The sequence below is a fragment of the Cheilinus undulatus genome, linkage group 7, assembly GCF_018320785.1.
Source record: "Cheilinus undulatus linkage group 7, ASM1832078v1, whole genome shotgun sequence".
In the NCBI taxonomy this organism is placed as follows: Eukaryota; Metazoa; Chordata; class Actinopteri; order Labriformes; family Labridae; genus Cheilinus; species Cheilinus undulatus.
In genome coordinates this window covers 44,637,063-44,652,723 of record NC_054871.1, presented here as the reverse complement: position 1 = coordinate 44,652,723, position 15,661 = coordinate 44,637,063, and the positions used below count along the sequence as shown (strand labels likewise).

Genomic DNA, 15,661 nt, shown 5'->3' with positions numbered 1-15,661 from the left:
AACTACTCCCAAAAACAAGCAATGTGGCTTGTAGCATTAAAGTTTCTCATAATATAGTCCCTGTTTAAAAAAGTATCCCATTCTTAAGAAAGTCTCAATGAGTAGAAGCCAGCTGTATGTTTCTGCAGCTGAATGAACATTTATTTTAGTCTTTAGTGTCATGTGTATAGAAGGAATCTCCAAGTTTCCACCAGCAATGGTGAATCATTTGACAAATATCATTTGCATGGACAAAGAAAAACTAGATGCCCTCTTATTTCTCATTAATACATAGCCTAAATCTTGCTATTGGATTCTGTTAGCAGTTCTTAATGAAACAGTTTTTAATCTTGCATTCAATAGCGTTAGCATTACTGTTACATCCTTGAATTCAATATGTGTGTTGATTGACATTGAGTAGAAAGGACAGTTCATTTCTTTTTCTCATAAATTCCACCTTTAGTCACCTGGAAGTGGATGAACTTTTTATTATCTACTGGGTTGAATACATCCAATCAATTTTCTCTTGGCTTACACAAGCATGAAAGATTGAACCCAGCAGGAATGCATTGATTCTGACTGTACAGTGTATTGATTATGAAACACAGTGCTAGTGTATATTAGTCCATACTTCATTCTCATCACCCACAGAAGTCGATCTGGTGGCTGAGATGAGCAGGGGCTACGAATCTCTTTCTTTTATTGTTTCAGGTTGAAGTCATTAGCTGAGTGGTGTTCCAGGCTGAGAGTGAATTTATGGCTAATTTTGCTCTCTGCTGTCTTTTTCTTCATCACCCCTCCCATCATTTTGTCCTCTTTCTCACCCTGCACCCTAGGGTTATTTTGCAGAGCTGGATAACTCGGAGCTCAGCCACCTCATCCCTCCGTCCCTGGAGAACAAAAGGGATGTACTGTTTGGGAACTTGCCAGAGATTTATGAGTTTCACAACAAGTAAGTGGAATGCAAGACCAGTCAGATTTTAAATCAGTTTTTCACACACAGTGGAATTATTCTATATGAAATAGAGATTAATAAAAATATGAAGCCTAGTTTAATCTGCCATCACAAACCGACAGGATATTTTGTTCCTTTAACCCTTTTGCCAGGTCAAACTTTTCTCCATCACAAAAAGTTAAAATCCCCATGAAGTCAAATCCAAAATTAGTGTATAAACATGCTAGATATGTTGGAGTAAGGTCGCTTTAGACATGTGAATATGAATTTTGGATATAGACTATTAGAAAGCCAGGTTTAATGTGAGCAGGACATTGGGAATTACCTGCCCTTCTTAAGCTACAAAGATATAAAATCACGGGTAGTCTGTTATTAGCCGATTGTCACTTCCTTTACTGCAAAATTACCATTGTGCCCCATGGGTCATTAAAAGTATCATAATGGAGAGAAAACAGACTTCTGTCTCTGCTCGGCTCTGTTTTTTAATCCATATTTCACTTCTCTTTAGTCCTGGAAGATTAAAAAAAGTAGTTTGTGGCTTTGTCTCTCTCAAAACAGCAACATTTCAATCCCCCTATCTCTTAGCATAGTGATGCTTAAGTTTAATGAAGTATCTGATGATAGACATGCTCTAATCTTGCCAAGTCTGTCACAATAAAAGGCTCCAATGCTAATCATCATTGAATATTTTTATTCTGAAGATCAAAATCAGGAAATTGATTTTTTTTCACCAGCAAAATAACAACAAATACGTCTCATAAACAGGTGAAAAACATTACTGCACATAACTCAATAAAAGGGATTTAAGGAATACTTGAAGAGACTTTTTAACTCTGTGCTGTCTGCCTGCCATGACATAAATGCGATTGTTTCTCTGGTGGCTTTAGAAAGAAAGTTGTAACGTAGCAGCATAGCAGACAGATGATTCCTCCATTACAGTTGTAGCATTGCTTTTACATTTTAGAGGACTGTGTTTCACGACAGGGCGTGGCTTTGGCTCGTTCAACAGCCGCACACGCACACACAATCCTTGAGCAAATTTTACTGTCTAATTTTTCCTGTTTTGAAGCTAAATTTCTATACTCAGAGATACATTTTGTGACTGAAATTTGGCTTGGTGGTTCATAACACAGTAGCTTGTCATACAACAAGCCTAAACGACAGATTTCTTAAATCACTTTACAGGGACTTTAAAGCAGTGGTTCCAAACCATTTTTCCTTGGACCCCCCATATTCTCATATTTAAAGCAAAGCTGAGCCCCCTCAAAACAAACACAAAAAAAATCTCAACATATCATCACCAGAAAATCAACATTCATTGACATGCTTCACTGTTAAAACCCTAAGATAATGGCTTCACAAGACCATTGTATAAACTGTTCATTAAGTGTTTTATCATGATTTTACTTAATATATGCTAGTCTAATTATGACAACCTCAGAGCACAGCAAGCATCGCGCCCCCCTTGAGGTCTTTGGCGGCCCCCCCAGGGGGTCCTGGACCCCACGTTGGGAACCACTGCTTTGAAGGAAAAGGTTAAAGAAAACAACAAATTAATGGACCATCACACTTGGTTTTCTATTTGTCCACTAGGGGGCAGTAGATGAGCTGCAAACTAACCATGTATTTTTGTAGCTGTCATGTTGAAGCAAGCGGCAACCTCCAGTCCTGAAAAATGAAGCCAATGCAGAAGTGCAAAAATTGTTATACCGCGAGTTTCCACTGGAGGCTGGCTACGGGAGCACCGGACGTCACGTCTGCACACATGTCAAACAGCCAGTTTTGACACACAAAATAAACTGGTTTACAGCCTGGTTCAAAACACCAAACGTGTCTCATTAGCTAGTGTCTTATTGTACGGGGGGTGAATTTTTTTGTACCACGATCATAGGCTTATATTTAGGATGAAAGCTGATTGGTGCGTCTCATTTGATTGACAGATAGCTCGGCAGGCAGATGCTCCGTTTCTGTCAACCGGAATGCTAGTTAGCAGGCTGACAGGAAGTCGCGCTTAGTGGGCGGGCGTTAAGTTCAGCTGAGACTGCGATTTCAATATGGAAGCCTCCACGGATTGGCTTCAACAGCCGTTTGAGTCCACCTATTGTAAGCAGACGGCTGATGTCACACAGGATTGGTCTAATTCTTTCTACAGTCTATGTGATGAACATAGCAGAAGCTGATAAAAATCAACATTTGCTTTCTTTAAGAATTGTTTTTCTAAAAATGTAAGTGAAATATTATCTCTCCTTTTAGCTCAGTTCTTCTGTTACTGAGCAGGGCAAAAGTCTGGCTATTTAGCTACCAACAGTTCAGTTTTACTGTAAACACGCTAGTTGCTAACTGTGTATTCCTGCAGATAAGTGGGTTGTAGTAATAAAATATCTGGCTCAAGGAATTGTACTTTGCACAACAATAGTTCTTCATTTTAACACGGACAGCAATAGCTTTTCCCTTTTAGCAACTTTCAGTAAAGCTAGCTAAGAAGAAAACTGTTAAAAGTTAAAATTCAGGCACAGGTAGCTAGCTTATAAACAGGCACTTATTGAGAGGAGGTGCCCTCTCTTACAGACCACAAAAAGATGCTGAATCTGTTAGAACTGAAATAATGTAATGAGCCTGTACAACATTTTAGTCTGGCAGTTACATTGTATAAATAAAAACAGAAAAAAAGGTCACAGGTCTACGGAAGCGTAGTGCTGTCACATCCAAAAACGTGATAATTTCATGTTTAAACATGAAAATATATATCTTGAAATAACGTGATAGTTTCATGTTATAACGTGAAAAATATATTGTTTAAACGTGAAAATGATGTGGTTATAACAATAAACTTTTCACATAATTACGTGATACTGAGACCTTTTATTTTTTGGTATGTGACAGCACTACGCTTCCGTACAGGTCTACTCCGGGACTCAATTATATATAGATGTGTTTTAGGAGTAGTTAAGTGAACCTTGGCTAGCTTTGTGAGCTGTAGCAAAACAAAGCTGCTGTCTGCATCTTCAACATACCTCAGCTGAATTTCTGCTGTTTGAAATAAAATTACTCTTAGAGCTTACATTATACAACTGGCTCTAGGGAAGTGTTTGTATCTTAAAGCGATGTAGGCCTATTTTCAAATATCAATTCAAGTGTACTTTAATCTTACTAAAATCTCTGACCAAAGTGTTGATATGACAGGCAAGCCTGTTACAATGTGCTATTATAAATGAGCTGTACACTAATATAATTTCTTGAAGACAGGGCCGCAGTATTTGTGCATGTGCCTCACTCACAGACCAAACCATCTATGACGAAAGGATTGTTCCAGGAGACAACTGTCAGCAAGCATAACAATTCACAGACATCATAGGCATTCCAGGCAGATTAGACTCCCTGAAGGCCTTCAACAAAGAGTTCTTCCAACTTTTCCCTACCATCCTTCATCTCCATCCTCCTCTTTCCTCTAACACGCTCACTGACTTCCTGTTTTGTCTTGTGCCTTTCTCAACCCCTTCAATTTTTTTTCTTTTCACATTTTGTTTTATCTCCTTATTTAGTAACTAGTAAAAGTCTGAAGTGAAGCTGTCATTATACTGCCAGGGATTCTTTCCACTTGTTTAGACAGATTGGATTTGTTGTTCTTAAACTAAGCAGCCCTGCTGTAGGCCTGCTATTTTAAATGGGTTCACTATCTATTTAATAATGTCCCTCCATAAAGTTTAGAGAATTAACTGTTGGATTAGAAGGGATTTTGTAGAGAAAAAGCCAAAATTTAATCATGTTCTATCATGGGTAGAGATTTAATAAAACAAGGTCCCTAACTTTCTCTAAAGCAATCACTGCAATCTTCTCATCTCTCTCCTTCTAATTCAGCCTTTTGTAAAATATGTTGACTGCCCTTCAGTCAAACAATATATTTGTCAGAGGAGTGTCCTGTATACCTTTCTTATTCTGTTTTGTCCACATGTATTTGCAGGACATTTCTGGGGGAGCTGGAGAACTGTGCAGAGAAACCAGAGCTGGTTGGAACGTGCTTTCTGAAAAGGGTGAGCAGCTTTCTATCAGTGGTGGGGAGTCACCAAGTGCATTTAATCAAGAACTGCACCTACTCAAGTCCTGTTATTTTTGTGACTATTTAGATCTTTTGTCCACACTTCTATTAGACTACATTACATAATGAAATATTATGCTGAATATGGTCATCTTTATGGCCCTTGAAAGCTAGCAGTGAGTTACAATGTTAAAATTGTTTTAATTTGGGCCCTTTTGTAAATTTAGGCGCCTTGACATGCCTATAAAAATATCCCTACAGGGGCCCCAAATGTGAGACACAGGTCATGAAAATTCGTAGGTCAAGAAGAAAAAAAAAAGTCATTTGGGACCATCCTCCAAAATTAATGGGAAATGCACTGTAAACAATTTTTGATCAATTATTTTGTAATTTATTGTGCAATATTTGGCTGATGGACAGGTTGCACACTTTCTGTACTCCTCTGAGGGGTTTTATTCCAAATCTTTTTTTTTTTTTTTTGGCTCATTTCAGATGAGATGGATAACAAAAGTGACAAAAAGCTTGAGTTTTTTACCATCGGGCAGGGCAGTAACCAGGGGCCAAAGAAAATCTGCTTTTTTTGCAGTCTTCCAGAAACAATAATCACACATAACTCTGCAGTTCTTATGTCAGTCATCACAAAACTACGCAGGGATAATCAAATAATGATCCAAAATACATTCATGCATCAATATAATTACTTTGCCACTGCACTGCCTTCTGACAGTTTAAAATTCCCTCCTCTGCATTTGGATTTTCACCTCAAACCAACATCAATCATACTGCCCCCACAGACCATTCAACCTAAGCCTATGATTTTTGGTCTGCATATAGATCATCATGAAACCTACAAAAAAGCCTCTTGGACCCATGCCCAAATCCCAACAGGAAGTTCACCAGCTTCATCTCAATTTCAAAATAACATGTTTTTGATGGTGCCAAATGACTTTAACCTATTATAACTTTGGTGAACAATATTCTGTGATCTTTTGCTCTTTCTTGCAATACAATAGTATCACACTGAACACGCTCGCATGCAAATGTCTCATCAAAGCGCCCCCTAGTGGAAACTAAAAGTGACACAAATAAATCAGATCTCCATTCTTCCTATTGTGCTTATCCTATTGAGCTCTTATAAGTTCTCACTGGTGATGGCTAGCATTTCAATAGGACTGTAGTCAGTTGTAAAAAGAAATAAAATAAATAAATAAATAAATAAATAACCTTGCTGGGGACCAGTTTAATGCATCCGGGTTCCTCACTGCAACTGCTTGGTACTCTAAATGATCTTTAAATGAACATAACAAGCCTTTGGAGGCATTAATACATTTTTTAGGCTCATCATGTCTTACTAAAAAAATATTAATTGAGAGACGATCAGCACGCACCTGCCTTTGATCTCCGTGGTCCTGGCGCGGTAAACTCATACAGCCTACAAAATAACTGCAGATCATCGTTTTTCATTCACTTAGAACGGTAACTAATAACAGGATTACTTGATCCAGCCCACGCCATGTCATTTATGAGCATAAAGCTGACAGCATGCAGCGTTTATTTGCGAAGTCGAGAGGGAAAAAGTTCGCTCATCGGGTCTCAATGACCAGCAGACATCGCCTTTTATGTCCTCTGCTTTCTGCCTGTCTGTAAGAGAAGCTAATGCTAACGTGAGCACTTTAAGGGGATTATAAAAGGAGATGATACTACGGAGCCTATTTGCCAACAGGTGTATTAAATTGACGGAGGGCAGAGCAGAAACACTCAGGAGCGTCACTTCAGTACAAACAGCCTGTAACTTTGTGACGAGTTGATGTGTTGTTTCTGAGCGTTAGTGCTGTAAAATATCAGAAAATATCCCACTCTGCGGGGCTTTGTGTGCTTCTCTAACTGTAATGCCTAGAGCTGCATTGCTCCTCTGTCCCCAGCAGCACGTCTCTCTCTATCAGTCAGCTGCGCACTACACTTTTGCCCCCTGACCAGTGCCTGGTTGTACAAAAGCTTTTCGACCAAACAATCAACAAATCGAACAGAAACTGTCAGCCTACATTTCAATATCTCACCAGTTTGACAGGAAGTATATGTAACTCTGATACCAAATGTCTGATTGCCTTCAAATTTCACATGTAGGACCAAGGTCTGCCCCTCTACAGATTCAAAGGCTAGTTTCATCGTTTTGTTGAAGCACCCTACTGGCAACAGGAAGTGCAATTAGACCATTTCTTTATTAGCGAGCATATTCGTTATCTTACCAGTTTACTTGGAGTCACTACAACTCTTACATGAAAATTCTGATTTGCATCAAATCTCCCATTGTTAAGGAATGGCATTCTACATATTTAAATGTTTATCTAAATGTGTAATCCATGTTCTGCTAATGTGCCACCTACTGCAGGACCGAAGAAGCATCTTAGGCATATAATGTCCTGATTTTTTTCTCATTTACATGATAAATAACAGTCCCAGGAGGATAGACATGCTTACACCCAATTATAACTAGTCCCACTTTCCCACAGTTGTGACACCCTGAATCAGTGTACATAGAGGATAAGCACAACCTATCTTGTATCTATTTTTGTCACCGTACATCAAATGTAATATACAAATCAATCATCAGTAATAGCAATGTATTTTGTCTAAGTTTCCTTACATATATTGAATTGGGTCTATTTCAGGTCAAGTTTGACTTTTCTTTTTGCTCCTCAAGGTTTTAAGTTCACTGACATAAATTCACATTTCACAACAAATATGTGGACTTATTTCTGACAGCGGCTGCAGCTCATATCCTGAAAACATGTGCAAGGAAATAGTCATTTGTGTTGCAATTTCTTTGAAAATATGGGGCAGTATTTTGTAAATTGAATAGATAAGGTCTATCAGCCAGCAAGACTGACAGATATTACATACAGCAACAACGGTAATAAATAGGAAAAAAACAGAGATGACTTAAAGCCCCCGCTTCACTCAGATGTGTCCTTGTGTTGACAGAAAGAAGAGCTTCAGGTGTATGAGAAGTACTGTCAGAATAAACCCCGCTCTGAAGTCCTCTGGAGGCAGTGTGGAGACAGTCTCTTTTTTCAGGTAACACGCAAACACAATCAAACATACAAGGAGAAACGCATTCTTCTATCTGTGTTAGCTAAGTTCTCCTTTTTAGACCATAAATGCGGACAAATACAGGATCAAAACTGTTTGAATAATTACCCCTGTTATCTGTATCAATGCCTCTTTGTTGAAATAGGGGAAGTTTATGAGAAAGGTCATTTGTTACTTAATCTGCGGGGGTGACATGAGCTCTTTCCTACTTTTATGTAAACTTTAATACAAATGAGCTCTACTAGAAAGAGGAAAAATAGCGAGGTATTGTAGGACCTCAGCCAGAGTTTCAGTGCAAAAATTCAACATATGGTAGCTTCAAACAAGCCTCTTTTTTCTGATTTCTTGGAATTCATTTTGCAGAGTGTAACTTTCACTTTTCTGACATAAATCCCTTCCTAAAATATAAAAGATATATATTTGTGACAACAGGAATGCCAGAAGAAACTTGACCACAAGCTCTCTCTGGATGCATACCTGTTGAAGCCTGTTCAGAGGATCACCAAATACCAGCTCATGCTGAAGGTAAAAGCTTCACACTCAACACACTCACAGTTTTCTAACCAGATGTACATGTTCTTTAGCCCCCCCCCCATTAAAAGTGGGTCACATATGTTTCATTAGCTGTTGTTTTAGTGCAAACATGTACACTTACATCTTAAAGTAATGACAATTGTGGGGGGAAAATCCAAAATTGAACTCGATATTTTAGTTAAAGGGAAATAAATGCCATGTACCAAGAAGGCACAATTGAATATCTGAGGTATTCATATTTAAATGACCAATCTAGAAAAGTTTCTAGTGTCATTTAAAATGATTTTTTTCTCATAAATCCACGCTCTCCATTATGACAAATGAAAACAGAATTTTACAAATTTTGTAAATTTATCAAAAATAAAAACTTACATATTACACTGAAATGAGCATTCAGACCCTTTGCAACACTTGAAATTTAGCTCAGGTTACTCTCATTTCTCTGGAACCTTGCTGAGATGTTTCTACACCTTGATTGGAGTCCACCTGTGGAAGGCTGCACAGCTGACAATGCATATCAGAGTCAAAACCAAGCCGCGAGGTCAAAGGAACTGCCTTCAGAGCTTAGAGGCAGGATTGTTGCAAGGCACAGATTTGGGGAAGGCTACAAAATCATTTCTGCTGCACCGAAGATTCCCATGAGCACAGTGGCCTCCATAACTCTCAAATGGAGGAAGTCTGGCACAACCAGGACTCCTTCTAAATGAACGACAGGACAAATGATAGAATGAAAAAATAGATGAATGAATGAAAGAACAGATGAACGAATGAGTGAAAGAATGGACGAACGATAGAAAGAATGAACAAATAAGGAACAAATGATAGAACGAACAAACGAGCGAAAGAAAGAAAGAACAACTGACAGAACAAACCGACAAAAGAAGGAAAGAACAAAAGCAAAAAGATCAAATGAATAAACAAATGAAAGAATGAATGAAACAAACAAACAAACAATAGAAAGAATGAACGAATGAACAAACTTGTTTGTCTGAGTTTGGCCAGATGACCAGTTCTTGGACGGGTCCTCGTTGGGCCAAGCTTGTTCCATTTGAGAATTGGAGGCATTATGGGAACAGCCAGTGCAGCAGCCAGAAGCAGGTTCATACTTGGCCTGTGGCTTCATTCTCACGTCATTCCCCCCACTCTTTCCCAGTTTCTTCCTCTGTCCTATCTGAATTGAGGCATAAAAAGCACAAGAATAAATCTCAACACCCAAACAGATTGGCAGTGGTAGAGAAAACTACATTATGCTACAACTATGTCCTGGAGGTGTGAAGATAAAGGAAAGTAGACGAGATAAGACTGAGTTTTATGGTCAGAGAAGAAAAAGTGGATTTTTTACTGACAGAATAAGCATTTAGCTGCAGATAAGGAGGTGAAGAGAAATCATGATAGGCGAGGAGGTCCTCGGAACGCTTGGATTTTCACTGTTACCTGGCTGCCTGGGGGTTCTGTCAGCACACTTTGAGTCAGACAAACTCAAAGCCAAGAGAGAGACTGTCCAGAGAAGAGGCCTCTTTAGAGTCAGGAAATATGAGTGAGGAGACAATCAGATGAGGGAAGAGCTGATAGGACAGATAAGGCAGGAGAAGAGCACAACAGGGAGCAATGACTTGTGGAAAAGTCAAGGGGGTTTAGGAGTTTCCCTGAGGGCAAAACAGGGAAAGCAATTTGAGACCTAAAGGGAAGTTTCAGACAGAATTGTCTTTGAGCCCGCTGTAATGAATTAAAGGCAAAGTTAGTGTCTAATTTTGCAAGAAGAGGGAAAGGAAGAGTAAAAGAGCATAATGCAGGCAAGAGATGTATATATTTCTGTCATTATCTTGTTATTAAACCGCAGTTTCCAGGGTATTTTAATGCAGTCAGCTGTCAGGAGTCTGAAAGTCGCTTCAATATCATGGCTGAGTAACTTGTTTTATTTGGCTTCAAGATCTCATTAAAACATTGTCCCAAATATGTTTGACTAGTATGCTATTACATTAATATCAGGGTATTATTCTATGCAATTATCAGGCCCATTAGTTCAGCCTGCTCAATATAATCCCCCGCAGGAGTTACTAAAGCTTGAACCCCGTGAGGTTTTTACTATTCTACCGTGGGGCTTAGAGTTATGAGCATGTACTTTCTCGTGTATGATTATAACCTATGTATATGTGATTACAATAGAGAGAGCTAATTGAAAAACCCACCAAAAATCTCGGAGCCTTGTGAGCTTTTGTTGTGAAAGCTGCTTGACCTATATGAGGTATGGCTATTTTTCCAGTGTCTTTGCCCTTCAACATACTCCAGGTTTCATCTCATGTAATCACTCCCTCTGAAAAAATGGGTTTCCTTCTATTTGTTCTAAAGCATCTGCACAAACTTGGTTGCATTTTGCTTTTTGTTTAGGCGTCAGAATTTTTTGGACAACACTTTTGTCATGGGCAATTTTTTAGTCATAAATGGAGACCATTTCTGCTATCATTCTTTCACCGATTCGCCAGTCATTTCAAACAATAAGTTCAATTTGTTGAATGTTTTCAGAAACTTTTGGTGTGCATGGGCATCCTCTCTGCCTTTGCAAAATCTTTTGTTCCATTCAAACACACATGCATTTGACATGCATCTGCATTAACTCTTGTTCTGAGCTTCTGGCACGGTACTGACGGTCAGGTGCCTGATTGGGATGCGTCCTGTTCATTGATGAGTCTGGATTCTGCCTATGGATTGTAGGGTCAGAATGTGAAGGAGTCGCAGCAAATGTAATGCTAATAGCTGCACTGATAGAGGAACATCTTTTGGTAGAGGCATCTCCCTCACTTGGACAAACAAGGCTTCTCATCATTATAGGCAATCTCAATGTAGAGAGATGTCAAGTAAGATTCTGCAACCAGTGGCAATCCCATATCTCCACATTCTGGGCCTGAACTCTATCCTCCAAGATGACAACGCTTGTCCCAATAGAGCGGGGTTGATCAGAGACCACCTCCAGAGTTTGGGAGTGGAGAGTATGGACTGGCCTACCACCAGTCCTGACCTTAACCCTATTGTGGGATCAGTTTGGGTGTGTTGTTCGTGCCAGAGTGACCAACAAGACCACATTGGCTGACTTGCAACAAATGCTGGTTGAAGAATGGGATGCCATCCCACAGCAGTGTGTGACCAGGCCGGTGACCAGCATGAGGAGGAGGAGCCGGGCTGTTGTGGCTGTGTATGGTTCTTCCACACACTACTGAGGATCCTGTTTGTTAAATGAATAAACTGTTAGATTCCCAATTTGTCTTGTGTTTTCGAACTACAGTTATCCAATCCACAAAACACCAAACAAGAGTCAATGGCAGAATAAGCTGTTTGGCATTGGCAGAGAGGATTTGGCATATTTTTCATGGGCACAACCCACATACTCAGCTCTGCTGCTCTCTTTTTCCTCTTATCTTTTATTTAATTTTCAGGTTTATCTTTTATTATCTCTCTTAGTTTTTGTTGTTTTTCTAATCTTATCCCTCTGTCCTGTCTTCCAGGAGATGCTGAAGTGTAATAAGGGCGAGGGGACGGCTGAGTTGGAGGAGGCTCTTGCCACTGTCCTGGATATCATCAAGTCTGTCAACGACTCCATGCACCAGATAGCCATCACTGGTTTTGAGGTCAGTGAATGAAATTACAGAATTATAAGCACTGCCATCTTCAAACATACTGTAGAAATAAAGTAAGAATAAAGGGACACTGAAACATATGGAAATGCACTGCAGTAACATATTTTATTTCTTTAGTTGGTTTATCTTGGTTGTTTCCAGTGGATTGCCAGTGTGTGCCAGGAGCAACAGTGGCAAAAAGGCCATGATGTGTGGAAGCCCTTAGAGGACATACAATACACCCGAATATTTCTGTAATGTTTTCCTGTGACAACTAATATATTTCTGTGGTTTTCTTAGGATTTCAGTTCATTTATCTCCTTTCCCTCACATGACAAAGCTGGTTTTGCTAAGCTAATAAAGGGAATTCCTTGAGAAATTACCAAATTTCTATGGAATCTTTGGGAAATAGAGTAAAAAACTTGTAAGCTTGTCTTTTTGTGTATGTGCTTTATAATCATGTTTTTTTTTATTTCAGCTCCAAGCTGCAACATTTTTTAGATTAAGTACATTATTTTTATCTTCTTATCTTGACTATTTATTCTGTTTCTCTTTTATCAGACAAGGATAAAATATTGACATATTTCAAATGTCTTTAGCAGTTGAAACATGTCAAGGTAAAAAAAAAAAAAAAAAAAAATCTCCAAATGTCTTTGTCTGATTAAGGAGAAACAAAGTAAATATGAGATATTATTTTATTAGAAAGTTTTTAGTGGTTTAACACTTTTAAAAAATTTGGTCACGATTTTCTCATAAGCAGGTCAAGGTGGGTACTGGTGCCTTACCAGTTGTGAACCACTGCTCTATTGGGTTCAGATCGGGCCAGTTGGCTGGCCAAACAAACACAGTAACACCATCATCAGCAAACCAGTTTCTGGTGGTTTTTGCTTCACTCTGGGCAGATGCCATATCCTGCTGGAAATTGAAATGTCCAGATTTAGCTGAAAACAGGAATTTGACCTCTGAGCAATGGTCCTTTTCTTTTTCTCCTTAGCCCACATGAGATGCTGATGACATTGACTGTGCTTGACACTAGGAACATGTAATTTGTAGCCCATTTCCTGAACTCGTCTGAATGTGGGGGCTCTTGATCCACTGACTCCAGCCTTAGTCTGCTCCTTGTGAAACTCCCCTAAGTTCTTGAATCTTTGTGTGACAGTCCTCTGAAGGCTGAGCTCATTCCTGCTGCTTGTGAACATTCCTGTCTACGCTTTTCCCTTCCAGTCAACTTTCCATGAATATGCTTTGATACAGCCTCTGAGAACAGCCTGGCATATCAGCAATGACCCTCTGTGGCTTACCCTCATTGTGGAGGTTGTCCAGGATTTTCCTGTCAAGTCAGCAGTCTTCCCTATGATTGCAGTCGTGTGCACTGAACCCCAATGAGAGAATGAAGGCTCAGGGAACTTTTCCACAATATTAAATACTTTGAGATAACAGATTTTTTTGTTTTTGTGAGCTGTAAGCTGTGATCATCAAGATTAAAACAAGAAAAGTCTTGAAATGTTTCACTTTGTGTGAGATGAATCTTTAATTTATGGAACTGTAACTCTGAAGCTGAAGTGTGTTTCTTAAAGGGCCAGGTCATTCAAGGAGAGCTCAAGTGCCTTTTTCTTTAACAGCACTCTAAACGGCTTAAGTAAAGGACTTGTTAAACTCTTCATGATAAAATCATTGTTTTGAGTTTGTTCTGGGTGTGACATAGCATAAATCAAACCAAACCTATTGTCAAAGCCAGGTGTACCTGCAGGCAAGCACATTTCCACCTGAACAGTGGATTTCAGACATCTTTCTTATTCGACCTGGCTAAAGCTTCCTCAAGTTCTGCAGCTGTGCACATTTATGTGCAGCAACAGAGCTTTTACTGTTATTTTGAACACGTTCATTCTTTCGGTTGGTAAATGGCCACTCATTTTAGAGATTTGATTGTGAGCATCAGTTCAACTGAAATGATGGATTGCAATGTTTCTTTTATTACTTCTCCTGATGTGCTAACGCAACAGAAAAAAATATTTGAGCATGCAAATCAAAAGGCATATACACTGTAATGGCTTTTACACTGTAAACTCACATTTATTAAATTAACTTTACTTGATAATCAAGTGTATGTACTTTAGTGTAATTGTGTGTAACTGTAGGGTGCAGGAAACCCTAAAGTCAGCTGAAAGTAAACTAGTAACATTTGAGGACTGGGCTGTTGATTTGCTTATTCACACCGTTGTCCAGTAGGTGGCGGTAACCAGGTTCAAGCAACTCAAGCAAAAAAATAAAATAAAATAAAATAAAATAATTAACAGTCAGAGCCATCTGAGCATGTGCTTGAGTAAAGCTTGCCAAGGCTGTAAACAGAAGTGAGGACAACACAAGATTTCTGTGATTAAAACTTTAGTGTGGCTTCATTAAAGTTTTTAGAATAACAAGGTATGGCCGAGGCATTTCAAGGAGTAGAACTGCACATTTGCTCTGATTGTAAGAAGTCTGCACCTTTGTAATTATGCACATCCTAAAAATGGCATTTATTTTTGCACACATGTGAGCAAAGCATGACAAACTTCTGTTTGGTTGATCTTGATAAAGTAGTAGAGAGGAGAAACCATGCATCCAATTTCATTTACCTGTTCTCCAGAAACCACACAACTGTCCTGCCAGTATGACTGAACAGTTAAAGGTTGTTAAAAGACAGGAGCTGCATTAACTTAAAAATTTGGTACAGGTATTTCAGCTCTATTTTCTGAGTTAATCAAACACATTTTTTTAAGTAGGGCTGCCAAAAGATCAAAATTGTTAATTACAGTTAATCTCAGGATTTCTTTAGTTAATTGTAATTAATTGCGCTCTTTAATCCCTTAAAAAAAATCCACCGTTTTGCATTTAAAACCGTTTTTGTCATTTTTGTGTCTTTCTACTGTCTACTGTACACATACCTGCTTTTATAGTTACACTGAAGACTCAGCCACTTTGAAAGGAACTTGAAAAGGTTCAAGGTTCTTTATTGGTACCCAAAAGGGTGAATTTGTTGTGCAGACAGTTCAGCATCCAAGAGACAAAAAAACCCAACAATGATTCACAATTCAAGACACAATCCACAACATACATTAAAAGCGGACATTGAAATGCCAAAACAAACATTGAAGATTAAAACCAAGTCATGATAAAGTGCTCTAGACGACATCCATTCTAAGATAATACTCTAAAAGTGCTAAAGTGCTTTTGAAGGCTCCCTAAAATAATACAAATTCCATTCCAGTTAAAGTGCATCATCTTGTGCTTGTTTTGTTAAGAAGTGCAATAGCTGCAGGTACTAAAGTGTTCCTGTGGCGTTTTGTTCTCCCTTTAGGAGCAACAAAGAGACAACCAGAGCGCAGTAGGAGGAACTCTGAATTTAAAGGGTGAGATCAGTCATGGAGAACAGAGCAGGCTTTACGCTGCAGCTGTGAGGAATAAAGATCTGATAGG

General features: G+C 38.9%; 1 protein-coding gene across 5 annotated transcripts in view; it reads left to right on the top strand.

Moving 5' to 3' along the window:
• The window catches only part of mcf2l2 (MCF.2 cell line derived transforming sequence-like 2), a 203,842-nt gene that overhangs the window by 119,850 nt on the left and 68,331 nt on the right, over positions 1-15,661 (top strand). For all 5 annotated transcript variants that reach the window (XM_041792057.1, XM_041792053.1, XM_041792054.1 and 2 more), the window contains exons 17-21: positions 816-931; positions 4,896-4,965; positions 7,953-8,045; positions 8,493-8,585; positions 12,095-12,217. In XM_041792057.1, coding sequence (XP_041647991.1) covers positions 816-931; positions 4,896-4,965; positions 7,953-8,045; positions 8,493-8,585; positions 12,095-12,217 — 495 coding nt within the window. The remainder of the gene's footprint in view (positions 1-815; positions 932-4,895; positions 4,966-7,952; positions 8,046-8,492; positions 8,586-12,094; positions 12,218-15,661) is intronic.